The following is a 14,639-nucleotide window of genomic DNA, read 5'->3' as shown; positions in this document are numbered from 1 at the left end:
GAGGCGACGCAGGAACAAGAAACAGAAGCTGCCGCTCTCTGCTCCACGGATATAACAAGCTTTGACAAGACCTGATGCCATTATCGCCTCGCCAAATCAAATCGCACCGCCACACGTTCGGCAAGTCTGATCGTAACGAGGGGGGGGGGGGGGGGGCTCAGGTATGGCCGGAATCCACTGGCAAACATTGGAAAATCCTGTGATTTACGTCCGCTGCGTGTCATCGTGAAAGGAATGCGTCTGTGTGTGTTCTCCTACACGTTTAGCAGCTGGGCATCACATGCACGCGGAGCAAAGCCGTCGAACACTCGGCGCCTGCCTTGGAAAAGTTCAAAAAAATCTCGCACTCTCTCTCCTCTCTTCTCCCCGGGATGGATGGGAAATATCCCAAATTTTCAGCGGGGGGAGAGCAAAGGTCGCCCCCCCCCCGTCACCCGTTAGTTGAGCAGGAACAGATGCCGAGAGAAGAGGAAAAGGGAGGAAAAAGAGGGACTTCAAATAAACAAATTTCTAAAACATAAAAAAAAGTTCACGTTTGAAAAAACAACGCATGCTGGGAAAAGTACGCAAAATACACACCGATGGCAGGAGACGTAAAATAAACACAAGTGGGCACAGCGAGAGAGAGAGAGAGAGAAATGTAGGACTTAAACCGTAGGCATGTTTTACCAAATATGGACACTTCTGACCTCACTATCTCCCCTCCCTCTCTCCTTTTCACTGTGACCTAGTCTCTCTCCCTTTCCTTCGGTCGGTGGTAATAGCAGCAGGGTGTGTCTGTAATTCAGGGTGTGTGAAGCCATTATATCATTCAGTCAGAAAGAAAAGCACCCATCCAGCTGCAGCATGTGAAAAGGGGTGGCACGGTTAACTCGCTGACCACTCTCGCAGTGTAATCGCGTGCGTGTGTGTGTGTGTGTGTGTCTCCTCATGCATAGAAGTAGCCCAGATCTGTGTCAAACTTGAGAGTAAATAGGTTGTTCTCACTCTGACCCAGATCCTCTGGCTGTAAACTCTTACCGGACAGGGCCTTTGTGTTTTTTGTTCAACATCACTCCCCAGGCATGTACAAAGTGTGTGTGTGTGTGTGTGTGTGTGTGTGTGTGTGTGTGTGTGTGTGTGTGTGTGTGGGGGGGGGGGGGGGGTGTTCTCCTAAAAGGCCAGAGCCACAATCAAGAGCACACCCAGCTTTTGAGATAATGTGCCAACAATGTCTTCTGTCCTTCAAGTTCCCCCTTCCCCAGCATCTATATCCTCCTCATTTCCTCAGTAACCAGCACACAGGAACACACTCAGGAATGTGGAGTAAAAGAAAAGTCAAAACAAGCACTAAGATGTCTATTCGCTAAATTACAATCCAGGCATATTGGACAGCATCTCTAATGAAGTCAATATGGTATTGCAAACTGTGTGTGTGTGTGTGTGTGTGTGTGTGTGTGTGTGTGTGTGTGTTGCAATAGTGACCACTTTGTCCGTCTCTGGTTGGTGTTTTGGTCTGGGGCAGAACGGAGAGCTAACAAAAGGTGGAGGGCAGTGTGTGTTTAAAATGTAAATACAGCTGTGAATTTACTATAAACAGAGAATGCTCTGGGGACGTGCTAGAGTGGTGTTGTTGTTGCTGAGTCTATCGCTCTCTCCCACACACACACAACCATGACCCTCTCACACACGCACAGCAAAAACATTTTGATATCAGTGATTTCAAACAAACACGCATAAACAGTTTCAGGCGGGACAGAGTCAGTAGAAGAAAACTGCAACTCTGCTTCTCGGCCCGTGTGTTCAGCAGCAGCAGCAGCAGCAGCAACCTAGCTTCCCCCCGTGTCTTTTTTCTTTGCCTTATATGGTCACAAGAGAGGTTGAGCGAGTAAGTGAGAGAGAGCGCGAGCGAGGACGGAGGTGTGGTCTATTGTTCCTGGCGGAAGAGGTGTAGGGTTACGTGCCGTTCTCGAACGTTAGGAGCTCGTGCTCGTCTGCTCAGTCGCCTCTTTCTCTCTCTCCTCTGACCGAGGAGGCAGACAAAAGAGGATGAGTTAACGTTAACAAAAAGAGCCGTCACATCGCCTCAGACATCTCCAAACCACACAGGAATGTCTTTCATCCAGCGTGCAACAAACGTGCGTGTACTTCTGGATCACCTGATTACGTAACGTCTGTGGAATCCCCCTTTATTCTTTTTTTTTTTTTTTTTTTTTTAAATGTGCGTGAACACATCATCAGTAATGATCTAATCCGAGCCAGCACCGCTAGATGAGACACTTCAAATGAGGTGTTACAATAACAAGTCAGTGCGGAGGCCCCTCGGCATGATTCTGTCAGCCGCGGGGGCTCTGTGATGACATGCCGGGTAAAGGGGTTGTGGACGTTTAGTCGGTTAGCGAGTCGAGGAAGAGAAGCGGCGCTGCAGGTGCTCTCCCGTCTCCTTCAGCCTCGCGCGACCTCATTTATCTCGTGTGTTTCTAGCGGGCACTGACACGGAAAAGGGCCTTTTAATCCTGCTCTCCGCCACACGCTCAAGGTCTCATGGGAGTCCTCGCACAAGGTGCGTGTAGCAGCACTTCCTGGTTGGGAAATTACTGAATTTATCTTCTGTAAAGGAATTTCCAATGCCTACTCTTCCACTGTTGACAATGTCCTTGTGATAACACGCCAATTTATTACTTGCTTTTATAACTGGGAACCATAGCACCACCACACAAGCAGACAAGCTGAAATCACACACACATATATGGACTGGTGGTATGACACACACCGAAATTAAAAGGTTGATCGGGGTCAGAGTTGTCTGCCATTGACTCTGATGGAAGAGAGAAAGGGAGAGGATGTTTGATGCGAGACATTATAGTCAAGATGAGAGAGACAGACGCTGTCAATTTGAGGGGGACGAGAGAGGTAATTTAAAGGACGGCAATAAGCGGAGGACGGTGCGTTTGTGCGTCTCAGTGTCACCGATGAGAGGGGCTGTGTCAGCATGAGCAACACCTACATGTTCAGACAGAAGGCCGAGCGATATGGAGGACATAAGACGCCGACGTCTTTAATCACACGGAATAATTGAGGGCTACTTCAGGTTCATCATTAAAACGCAGTGTTCGTGAAAAGCTCCCATTTATTTCCCTAGTGAGAAAAAACACAGGGAAAAGTACACAGCTATTACACTAAATCAGTATAATTTGGGGACAATAAAAGCTAGGACCATCTTGTTTTGTGTGTGTGTGTGTGTGTGTGTGTGTGTGTGTGTGTGTGTGTGTGTGTGTGTGTGTGTGTGTGTGTGTGTGTGTGTGTGTGTGTGTGGTGGTGGGGGGTTCAGTCAAAAACACAATTCAAATACAGAACATCTTCTGACTCGTTTATTACATCACTTGGTCATGTTTCCGGTACATAGAGTTCATTTGAGTAATAAACTAAATCAACTCGCAATCCCCACTTGACCTAAGTCAAGAGACACACAGACACACAGACACACACACATACATACATACATACATACACGCATGCACACACACACACACACCTTCCTCTCTCACATTAGGCAGAATGGTGTAAAACGACCCATGTGTGGCTTTTTGCGATGTGAAGAGAAACGCCACCACCGGGTGGACAAAAGCAGGAACTACAGGTTAACGCCGTCACTAGCCTCATTCAGTATTGTCAGCTTTTAAGTTGAATCCTCTCCACCCGCTAAAACTAAAAAAATAAAGTTCATCCCTCATCTTTTTACAGTATACGTGCAGTGTGGCGGCGTAGTTTCCATTCTGCAGACTTTCACACATTCACATAAAGAGCCCCGCCGCTCTCGTGAGGAGTAGAGCCGTCACATTATTGAAGAGAAATGGAAAACGCTGCAAAAAACCCCAAAACAACAACAACAAATGGAAGCGCACACCCGTCTCTAGGCAAACAAAAATAAAAGGAGACAGAGACAGAAGCAACGATGCAAAGCCGGAGCAGTTCGTCTAGGGATGGGTGTGAGCATTTTGAGCGTTTGCCTCCTGGGATCGCGGCCAGGTGTTTTTGTTTTTAAACCAGCTGAAGATGGCGGCCGTAATCACACACACACACACACACACACACACACACACACACACACACACACACACACACACACACACACACACACACACACACACACACACACACACACACACACACACACACACACACACACACACGGCGGTGAATGGCCGGGTCGGGGACGAGCTGGGTTACTGTCCGATGACCTTGCCGACAAATGAGTCCAGCTCGTCGTCGTCTTTGATCCCCACGAAGTGGTCGACTACGTCGCCGCCCCGTATGGCGATCACCGTAGGGACGGCAGACACCTGGGAACAGCCAGAGTCACGTGTTATAACACGTTATTATGACTAATCATTATTATGACTAATCACTATGAACATAAATCATGTGGCGAGATGTTTTTTTTAACATTTACTCGAACCACATTCCATCTGTAATCACATGATAGCAATCCTTACAAGTCAAAATGGTATTTAAAAGTATCCACAGTAACATTCTTATGAGAAGAAATCGTATTTCAAGATATCTAGAAATCCTTAAAAAAAACAACAAGTGGCCGTTTTAACATGTAATTGCTAGATTGGATATGTAATGCAGTAAAAAAAAAAAAAAAAAAAAACATTTGAGATGTCCACCGTGATATTTTTCCTATGCAAAAATGTTATTTCAGATATCCACTACGTCATGCTTCGTAGGAAAAATGACGTCACTTCTGCCATTGGTGTGTATGGGGTTTTTAATTTTCTGATATCTACAATAGAATTTTACAAGGAAAAACTGACGTGAGCCAATTTTGTAAATCCATAAACACATATCCACGATACAACTGTAGATATCTGACGAAATTAAAATGACGACGAGTAATAATTAGGTTATAGATATCTGAAATGTAAGATATCTATTGGAGATAAAGAATGTCATTTTGGATATTTACATCAAGTACTGTGGCTGCATATTATGTCACTTTAGCTTAAAGATACGTTTTAGCAAAAATGTATTCTATTAAAAAAAAAAAAAAAAAATGCGTATTTAAACAAACTACAAAATCCCAAAAGTCTAGATGTCAAATTCAACAAATGGACTGAACGCCATCAATGCTACCATCAGTGCTCTCACCCCGTACTCGATGGCCAGGTCTGTGTGATCGTCTATGTCCACCTTTGCCATGGCAACGCGGCCTTTCTGTTTCGCAATGGCCTTCTCCAACCTCGGCCCGAGGATCTTACAAGGACCGCACCACCTAAAAAAAAACACACACGAACAGAACCAAAGACCAACTTAATGAGGAATAAGCACAGCCGCATGGAGGAGTGAACCACGATAAGCTACTTGAGACTTTAAAAACATGGAGCAAACCACTTAAAATGCACTTCACAGTTCATTCAACGTCAGAACCAATCAGCTATCGGTCTGACGACAATTTAGCCTCCGGTGATAACGGCCGACATATCCGGGGTTCTGGTCTCCATCCTTTCCCAAAGGAAAGGAGAGAATGCTGTCCCACAATTCCTTGCGGCAGCAACATTTAAAGCGACGCACTTTTGCCTTTTTTTTTTCTTCCTCATACAGGAAAAATTAAATCCATTTCCATGGACACAGCCATGTGTTTATTATTAATCCCAAAATATCATCCTGATCCTGAAAACTCAAGACTTTTTTAAAGTATTATTTGATTGTTAAACATCTCTTGTGTCCGTTCTAAGCATTCAGTGATGAAACTCATCGTCATCGACTATTGGTGATATTTGCATCAGTGATGTCCAGCCGGCGTAGCAGCAGATCTGTAATCGGTATGAGAACAACAGTCATCAGGTGTTTCCTTTTGAACTGTTACGTAACAACTTCCACACGCAGCGGCACAGCCGAGACGCTGTGCATCATGGGTAATTGCCAAAAATGACGCAGGCGTGAGCGAGGTTGTTAAAATAGTTATCGGTGAGGCAGAAATAAAACAAGTTAAAGTGATGGCAGCCGGTTTACTACTTTTCAGAAGGTGGAATTACTTTAAATTTTGAGGAACTGAATAATGAACTTCAGCTTTTTATGAGAACAGACAAGTACACATTTTGGAACAGGACCAAACAAACGGGTTGAGTGGCTTAAATTGTAACCGTTGGCCATTAACGCTCTTACCTTTAACGTCTTACTTTCTCAGTTCAGCTCCAAATGGTTACTATCGATGGTGAACCATCGGGTTTTTGTAAATAGCGATAAGCATCGTCTACATGACACTAAATCTGAGTCCATGTAGCGAGCATCCCGACTGTCTCGATCCAGATGAGATCAATTTAAGTTTACATCAGAATGCATCAAATCATGTTTAAAACGAGGGAGAGGGAGACCTTTCTACTGGACAGAGAACAGTGTGGTGTTGTGCAACCTCACATGACTAGAGAGTGGAATACCCCCGGGTCAGTTATGTACATGTGGGTTTATTTTTAACACACCCTGTATGTAACACCTCTAGTCATTTAAAGAGGCAGGGCAGCTGGAAAGCTATTTTCCCGAGGGCAACGCCCGAAACTGTTCCTTTCTTTAAACTTTTTGAAAATCCTTTTTTTTTTTTTTTAAACACAGAAATAATCCAATCCCACGTTACATTTCATCACTTTAGTTTAGCTTCATATAGGTGGATAGTAGAGCATAGTCACCTACTACCAGCCCTCCCCGCGCTACTCACTGTGCGTGGAAGTCGACTAGCACGGGCAGCTCGCTGTTGATCACCCTGTCCGTGAAGTCCTCGTGGTCCTGGACGTTGAAGGAGACTTCCCGGCGGGAGGTGTGAGGGAGGGAGCGGGGCAGAGAGCGGGAGGGCGAGAGGAAGGACGCCCGGGTGGCGGCGGACTGCAGAGAAGAGGTGGAAAAAGAAGAAGAAGAGGAGGAGGCGGATGCTGGGAGGCAGCGGATGTCTTTTGCAGAGAGCGTCCAAATCCTGCGCACTAGCAGCCTGTAAGCCATCTGTGTGGAAGACGCAGCAGTAAAAAAAACAGAAGGAGAATGTTGGTTAAAAAGAGTTTATTGTGATTTCAGGCCAGTTTGACGCACAATGCTCTTGAATTTACAAGAGAACATGTCATAGTAGTCAGTGCTATGTAAGCTAAGAAGGTAGATAAACAAATAAATAATTAAATTAATAATGTTTACGCTACACTCTGGTCCTGTGCATATTCATTGATTCTGCAACAATCCAATTATTGATTAATTGAGGTTACTTTACAAGTGAGAAATGCTAGAAATGTACTGGTTCCTGCTTGTCAGATGTGAACATTTGCTGGTTTGGTGTGATGTCACGGCTTCCTGTCAGTGCAAGTTGAATAGATTTGGGCTGATGGACAGACAAAACACCTTCTTGATTAATCTACTGATTCTTTTTTTAAACAGATCATTTATTAAACGGGTTGGTCTTTAGATGTAAAAAAAAAAAAGAAAGAAAAAAAAAGTATGGTGAATAACGCCCAACAATTGTTTTCCCAAAACCTAAGCGAAGTATTGAAACTGGTTGTTTTGAATAGTCCAACAACAACAACAACAACAACAACAAGACAAGCAATTAATCGATATTCTGAAACTTGTTGCAGATGAATACTCTGCGGATTCGACTACGTGATCGTTAAACTAATCGTATCGATCGTTGCAGCCCTTAATAAAATGTCACATCGGATCAGCAGCTGACGGAAGACATCGTCCCCATAACCATTTGACCGTCTATCGTCCACAGACATTACCAGCTGTCACATGAGTTTTAGCGTCACTTAGATAGTTTACTTATACTCCGGAGCTCTAGTTGTAGCAGTCTGTCATGTTTTAGGAACATTTCTGTGACTCGTGAGAAACGTTGTTCTACCACACACTAGTAACTACTAGCTAGTAACGTTTTAAATCAAGTGTGCGTCTTTGTATTCACTCGGTGTATTCACGGCTTCTTATGCTTGCTGCGTATCTACCGGCGGCTCGTCTGCTCCACTAAGTTAACCTACGTTACGTATGACTTTGCCCTCTTCGTCCTCGTTCCCTCGCCTCCTAACCTCACCTCACCCGCAGTCGCCTCCTCGCGCCGTGAGACGCACAAACACTGAAACCGGACAGTTCCGCGACTCAACACCAAATGTCACGCGCGGCATTAACGAATTACAGCAATACGGTGGGTTTTCCGTGTTTACCTTGCTGCTTAGCTAGCGTTGATCTCGGCCTCGGCTGACCACTGAAGTACTTCCGCTTTGGTGCCGCGGATGAGAAAAAAGAAACAGGGGACCGAGCAGCTTTTTATCGCCTCTTCAGGCTGCAGTACCGCGAGTAGCGCCATCTCATGGCCGCCCGAGGAAGCACAGGGCAGTTCGTTGAAGAGAAGTAAAGGGGGAAATAAATCCTTTAAAACAATTCACAGGTAATATTTATGTTGTCAGCAGTGAAAAGTGACCAAGCACATTTACTCAAGTACTGTGTAAGCACAGTTTTGAAGTACTTGCACTTGATGCTTTCCATATACTTTATAGTTCTACTCCACGACAATTCAGAAGTATTACAATTATTGACTTAATCATTAGAGTCATTAGAAACACTTATTTGCAAGTCAAAGTCTTGCATTCAAAAATGTAACTTAGTATATATTTCTAGTAGAAATATACAAGTATTATAAGAAAAATGTACTCAAGGTAACCAAAAGTAACCTTGTCAGACTGAGATGATTATATCATTGGGACACTATTATAGATGCATTAACATGTCAATGTTTAATTCTATAACTGGTTTAGGTGGAGTTGATTTCAAATGCGTTATTTTGGGTAGTTACATTTATAACACAGCATCTTGTTTTATATATGGATCACATGTTTTGTTTGTAAAATTTTGATTAGAAAATGGGTTTAAATTGTGTTTAGAACATATGATAACTTTATAAAATATATAAAGTTAATATATTATAATAATATTATATATTTTAAATATTATTTAAAATGATACCATTGGTTCCCAACCTTTTGTACTTGTGACCCTTTAGAGAAAAAAAGCAGTGTCTGGTTGGGGCTGCATGTCCTATTTATCACCAAAGAGACAATTCCCCGTTAAACTTATCAGATGGTTTCATTTAAATAACTGTTTAAATTTAAAATGTAAAACTTTCTACAAAATTAATACAGATTTGTGTTGCAGAACTTTGTTTTTTTCTTATTTTCTCCCAGATTGATCCTGAGCAGAAGGTACTGACCCCCAAAACATTGGGCTAATCTAAAGAAGACAGAATCCACCTACAAACACCATTCAAGCTGAATAACTAATTATTGTAATTAATTAATGGTATATTTAGATTGTATATTTTCCTCAAACAAGATATAACAAATTAATCACTGAGCCGTAAAAGTGTTGGTGGGCAGATTTTGTTAGCCTCAGAGAGAGCCAGGCTAGCTGCTTCCCCTCGTCTTATGCTACGCTAACCAGTAGCTTCATATAATAACAACTCTAAACTTAGTAGTAAACATACATTATATCTTGGTTGTGTAATCCACGCACAAACAGAAATGTAAAAACAACAATCTTTTGGTTTAGGAAGTTATGTGCTGCAACTCTTTCTTGACAAAAGCTTAGCTTTATGCTAAGCTAAGCTAATTGCCTCCTATGCTTAGCTCCATATGTATAGCACACATACAATACATGTGAGAGTGGTATCAATCTTCTTCTCTAAACGGGGTGACCATGGCTAAGTGGAGAGCAGGGCTGACTTTCAATCAGAGGGTCAAAGGTTTGAATCCCCGGCTCCTGCGCAGCTAGTTTTATGTCAATGTGACAATTGCAATGCAAGACACTTAACCCCAAATTGCTCCCGTAGCTGTGTCTATATACCGTAGGCACAGCTACGGAATTGGAAGTCGCTTTGGATAAAAGCGTCTGCTAAATTACTGTACTTGTAATGTAATTTAAATTTCATTAGAGATTGTGTCCCAATATGTCAATTTATAGGCCATCAATTGAATTTCTATGTCAGCAACTGCGTCGTGACATGAGCAAGACAATATGATTGTAGACTGACTTTGTTGCTGTAAGACCGGCCTGTGATAACACGGTCTGAAAAATTGTTTGTGTTATTATGAATATAAACAATAAACATGTGTGTGGATCCTATTTTCTTCCGTAAATTAATATCGTTCCCTGACCGCTGCTTACGATTAATTCATAATTCATTGAGATGGTCGATGGACTGCGCCTTTCATGTCCGAGAGGGCAGCAGGATGAAAGGGATGGAAGGTGGGTGGGCTGTTTGGAATAGATATGGGTGTCATCCAGGGCTCAGTGAAGTCAGACTCAAAGAGACTGGAGAGAGAGGAACGGCGGTAAATCGTCATGGTGGTACACAGGGCCACCATGAGGACCGTGAGTTTCCTCTTGTAAGGATGAAGAGTCAGACTCCCTCTGTGTTGTATGGCTACTCCATTACAACTGTTTTCTTTTTCTTTGAGCCACATTTTGCCACTGCGGAAACTAAAGGACCTCCATTTGGAAAGCGGGGCTGGAAAGAAGATTGCTTCTACAAATTCAGTGCGAGGTCTTTTTGATCACCCTCACTTTGGATCGGAACGCTTTTGAACAGGATGAGTAAAAGCGTTGAGAGGAAAGTTGGAATTTCTAGACCCTCTCTCGCCCTTCGGCCTCCTCCGCTGTTTCGCAGCATCGGACCGCCTGGCCCTTCTGCCGGTCTGCCCCCACACCGACGACTCCGCTCTATTTTCTGCAGGTCCAGAGCTGTGCTGCCTGCAAACGTGCACCCCATCGAAGCTTCGGATGCACACGCCTTTACGGACATCCAGACGGGCAACCAAGCTGGTACGATTGTGCGCCCTCTCTCAGAGGATACTAAGTCCAGCACAGCGTTGATTGCACATCAGCCAGAAGTGGACTCAGATCTACACACGGGAGCTGTGTTCAGGTCAGGGGTTTTGGCCGCCACACAGTCTACAGCGTCAGCAAGCACTCAGGTCCAAAGCGAGCAGCAGGACAGACAGCTGTGTTCTCACCTCTGTCCGCCCGCAAGAGCCAATGGCAGAAACAGAGGCAGGCAGGGCAGATGGGTGACTCCGCCTCAGACATCAGAGGATCCTGCGATGATCAAAGAGAAGCAGCAGCAGAAGAGGAGAAAGAGGAGCTTCAAGGTGGACTGCGTGGGCAAACAGAAATATGCAGCGCCGTTACTCTGCGAGAAAGAGGACGATGCCAAGCTCTGTGAGTGGTTACAAAGTCTGGGTCTCGCAGGTAGCAAAGAGGTGGATTCTGTCACTTCAAAGGACCAGCGGCGGCTATTTGCATCCAGACGCAGCAGGGTGAGCAGAGAGCAAGGGACAGCAGCGAGCCACAGGCGAGACAGACGCCCCCATTTCCTACCTCCCCTCTGTCAGTCGGGCTCCCTGCTGCACGTGCCTCTCCTGCTCCCTGAGAACTCCCCCCCGCCCTCGCCCTGCACCTACCCAAACCCTCCCATCCACCAGCTACCCGTGCCGCTGCTGCAGCCGCTCTCGTCGAGGAGGAAGTGAGAGGCTGTCGGCCAGCCAAAGAGGGGAGGCCACTGACTCGCTCAGGTTCAGAGGCTCTGGATGTGTACTGATCTGAGTTTAAGTCTTGTTATGTTCTAACGGGTTCTTGATTTATTTCTATATCTTTTCTTCTTTCTCACTAAATCTTTCCATGGCATCTTAATTGTTCCCCTATACATGCATTTAATCTGTTTTTTAAATTGGATTAATCAAGGTGGACACAATAACATGAACAGCTGTACGGTCTGATGCAATCTGGTTCATTTTAGCTCTGTGAAGATGTTAAGGTTTTGTGTCTGCATTATGATGTTATATTTTCTTTTTCTTTTAACATATTTTTCAAACTTTCAAACCCAAAATAACCTAAACAGTTTGCATTAGCCCATGTGCAAAGACTACCAGCCAGGGTTACTTGCACCTCTGCAGTAGCCAGAGGCCGAGGCTACATAAGATTGTGAAGGAGTTCAACATATTTGAAAGAAATAGATAATGTAGATTCTATTTAAAACTACATGTAGCGATATTGATTCAGTTGTAACAACTGTACATCACGTGTTGCAATTGGACGGCCATGACAACTTGTTTACTATAGTGAGCAAAGACGTCTAATCACTTAGCTAAAAAAGTACTTTATAAATGGTTTAAATATATCGCAAAAAGTAATGGATACACCTGAGATAGCTGATATGAATGGATGCGCATGTACATTAGCTAAACGTAATGGATGGAGCCTACACATTTAAGATAGCTAGGCTAACGGATAGCCCACACTATTTTGTAGCTAAATGTGATACACATTTTAAATAGCTACACTAATGAAAAGCCTACACAATTTGTTCTGTAAAAGGTGATAAACATTTTAGATAGCTAGGCTAAAGAATAGCCTACACATTTTTGTTAGCTAAAAGTAATGGCTCCACATTTTAGACAGCCGTGGATAACAGTTGAAATGTATACGTTGTCCAAAGGCTAAAATAAGTAGCTGAATAGCTGAAAGCAATCTATAAACAGTTGAAGAAGTCAGCCAAAAAAATGTATAGTTATTTTAGGGACCTAAAATGTAATGGATAAATAATAAATAGTTTGCAAGCTAGTTAGCTTAAAATTAGCCTAAAGTAAATCGTGAAAAGGCAAAAAGTAATGTTTGTTATGAACCACAGTTCTAGAAGTGTTTGTGTGGATCTGTATTAACTGTGATGCATGAAGTTACTTATCAAGTCCTACTTGTTCAGTAATTACGGCGTTGAGAGAAATGTTTATTTCAGGCTCCTGGTGTTTGTTTTTTCTGTGTCACGTTCTCATCTCTCCTGCAGAGGGCGCTGTGCATGTAACACACGGGAGGCGGTGGGGGGATGTTTATTAGACTGTGGCCGTTGGGGCCTGAACAGAGCGGAGCTCTGTGTCCCCGCTGAGGTGGGATCTGTGTGTCAGGACCAGAACACACCAGCCTCAGTCCTCCTTACCGCTCGCCCTCGCGTACCCCTCCCGCACATGTTTACCCTTGAACGCAGCCCAAACTGTTTGTGAGTGAGGCTCTTTTTTCAAGGCCTGCCCGCCCCCACCCCCCCACCCCCCAGCCCTCTTTCTGCCAAATAAACATTGCACCGGAAATTGCAGGGATATCTGGGATTTTTGAGGGCTCCCGGTGGAAAGAAGGAGAGGACTAGAACAAGGGTGCTCTCTGTGACACCTCGGAGGTGAGGGGAGGGCGAAGACGCGGGGACGGAGGCGGGGGGGGGGTCCAGAAGGGAGGGCGTGACCTTACCTTGGGTGGTTGGTGAGGTGGGCAGCATCAGCATATCCACTGACGAACAGGTACAGGTGACCCAGTTTCCTTTGACCCCATCAGGGCCCGGCGTGCGTGCTGAAGCTGACCTCGCTAAACGCAGAGGACCCTGACCTCTGGCTAAAGGGTCGAGAGGACACTATACTCTGAGACGCACGGCAAACTGTCCGAACAGATGACGACCTCCTGGGGTCGTCGTAACTGCCGCACCTGATCGCTGTCCTCCTGTGGCTGTTTATTTCCGCTCCCGTCTCGGCTGCAAGAGTTGGGAATACAACAGCCATTGACGAAGCTGAGGTGTAGGGGACAAAGCACGCATGAATGGCAGGGTGTGTTTTCTTTTGCGTATACGACCCCCCCCCCCCCCCCCCCCCCCCCCAACCCGCCTTTGTGTGTGAAGTTTTGTCCCCGCTCACTCCCCATAAACCCAGACGTCTTTAATTGACAATAACACCCCGGTGGTGGAAAAGCACACACAGCTTACAGCCTGTTGTTGAGCAGTTTGCGCCAAGAAGATGGAAAATTACAGTTGATGACCGTGTGTTTATCTCAATTAGTGTGAAACTGTACCCACAGTGATTTTATGAGTCTCCTCACATGTCCTTTTGCTGGTCATCTTTTTTTTAAATGTTGTGACGCCTCTCTTTCTGTCGAGGCTTACCACTGGCCTGTAATTGAGATATCCTGAGAGTTATGTTCCTTATGTACACCATGTCTTCAATTATAGTCATATATGTACTGTATATATATATACATATATATATTTCTATAAATACTTGGGAAAAACAGGAATTGCACAAACAGGAACTCAAATGAACGCCTTTCTCATCTGTCCTTGAAGGTTTGAGGTCTTGAATATCTTAAAACGCAGAGCTACACAGCGAGGTTTACATGAAAGAACGCAGCCACAACGTCCCTGGTGAGAGTGTGAATTTGTGAGCATGAAACGTAGCAAACACTGACAGGAATGTGTTTGGATGTTCGGACGCAGACACTTGTATGGGATGACACACCTGACAGCTATGTGAGTTTATACGCTTCCTGTCTCCTTTTCCCCGCCAAGCTCTACTCTTAAACCGATCCGTGTTTCAGTGTTTGGGAAGTCAACAGTGGAGTTCCTGTTCTTGGTTTAAAAATAACTTTGTGACTTAAATTCCTTAAATCCCCCCCCCCCCCCTCATCCTTTCTTACTGGCACTCTCCCTTTGCTTGTTTTTCTTTCCTATTTCTTCTGTTTTGGAACAGGCTGTGCCCTCTCTTTTTCTTTCAGCCACCTTATATCCGTCCATGATACACACATGCACACACACACAAACACAC

At 44.5% G+C, this 14,639-nt stretch overlaps 1 protein-coding gene across 1 annotated transcript; it reads right to left on the bottom strand.

Annotated features, from left to right (window-relative positions):
* Positions 1-4,115: 4,115 nt before the first annotated feature.
* On the bottom strand, positions 4,116-8,258 carry txn2 (thioredoxin 2). The gene is made up of 4 exons (XM_068737051.1): positions 8,178-8,258; positions 6,698-6,975; positions 5,134-5,257; positions 4,116-4,322 (listed from the first exon to the last, which is right to left on the bottom strand). The coding sequence occupies exons 2-4, from the start codon at positions 6,973-6,975 to the stop codon at positions 4,206-4,208; spliced, it is 519 nt and encodes a 172-aa protein (XP_068593152.1). The 5' UTR covers positions 8,178-8,258; the 3' UTR covers positions 4,116-4,205.
* Positions 8,259-14,639: the final 6,381 nt, after the last annotated feature.

This window comes from Cebidichthys violaceus, unplaced genomic scaffold (assembly GCF_023349555.1).
Source record: "Cebidichthys violaceus isolate CVI_PGR_0920_01 unplaced genomic scaffold, fCebVio1.0.p SCAF_75, whole genome shotgun sequence".
Lineage (NCBI taxonomy): Eukaryota > Metazoa > Chordata > Actinopteri > Perciformes > Stichaeidae > Cebidichthys > Cebidichthys violaceus.
This window is presented reverse-complemented; position numbering and strand designations above follow the sequence as displayed.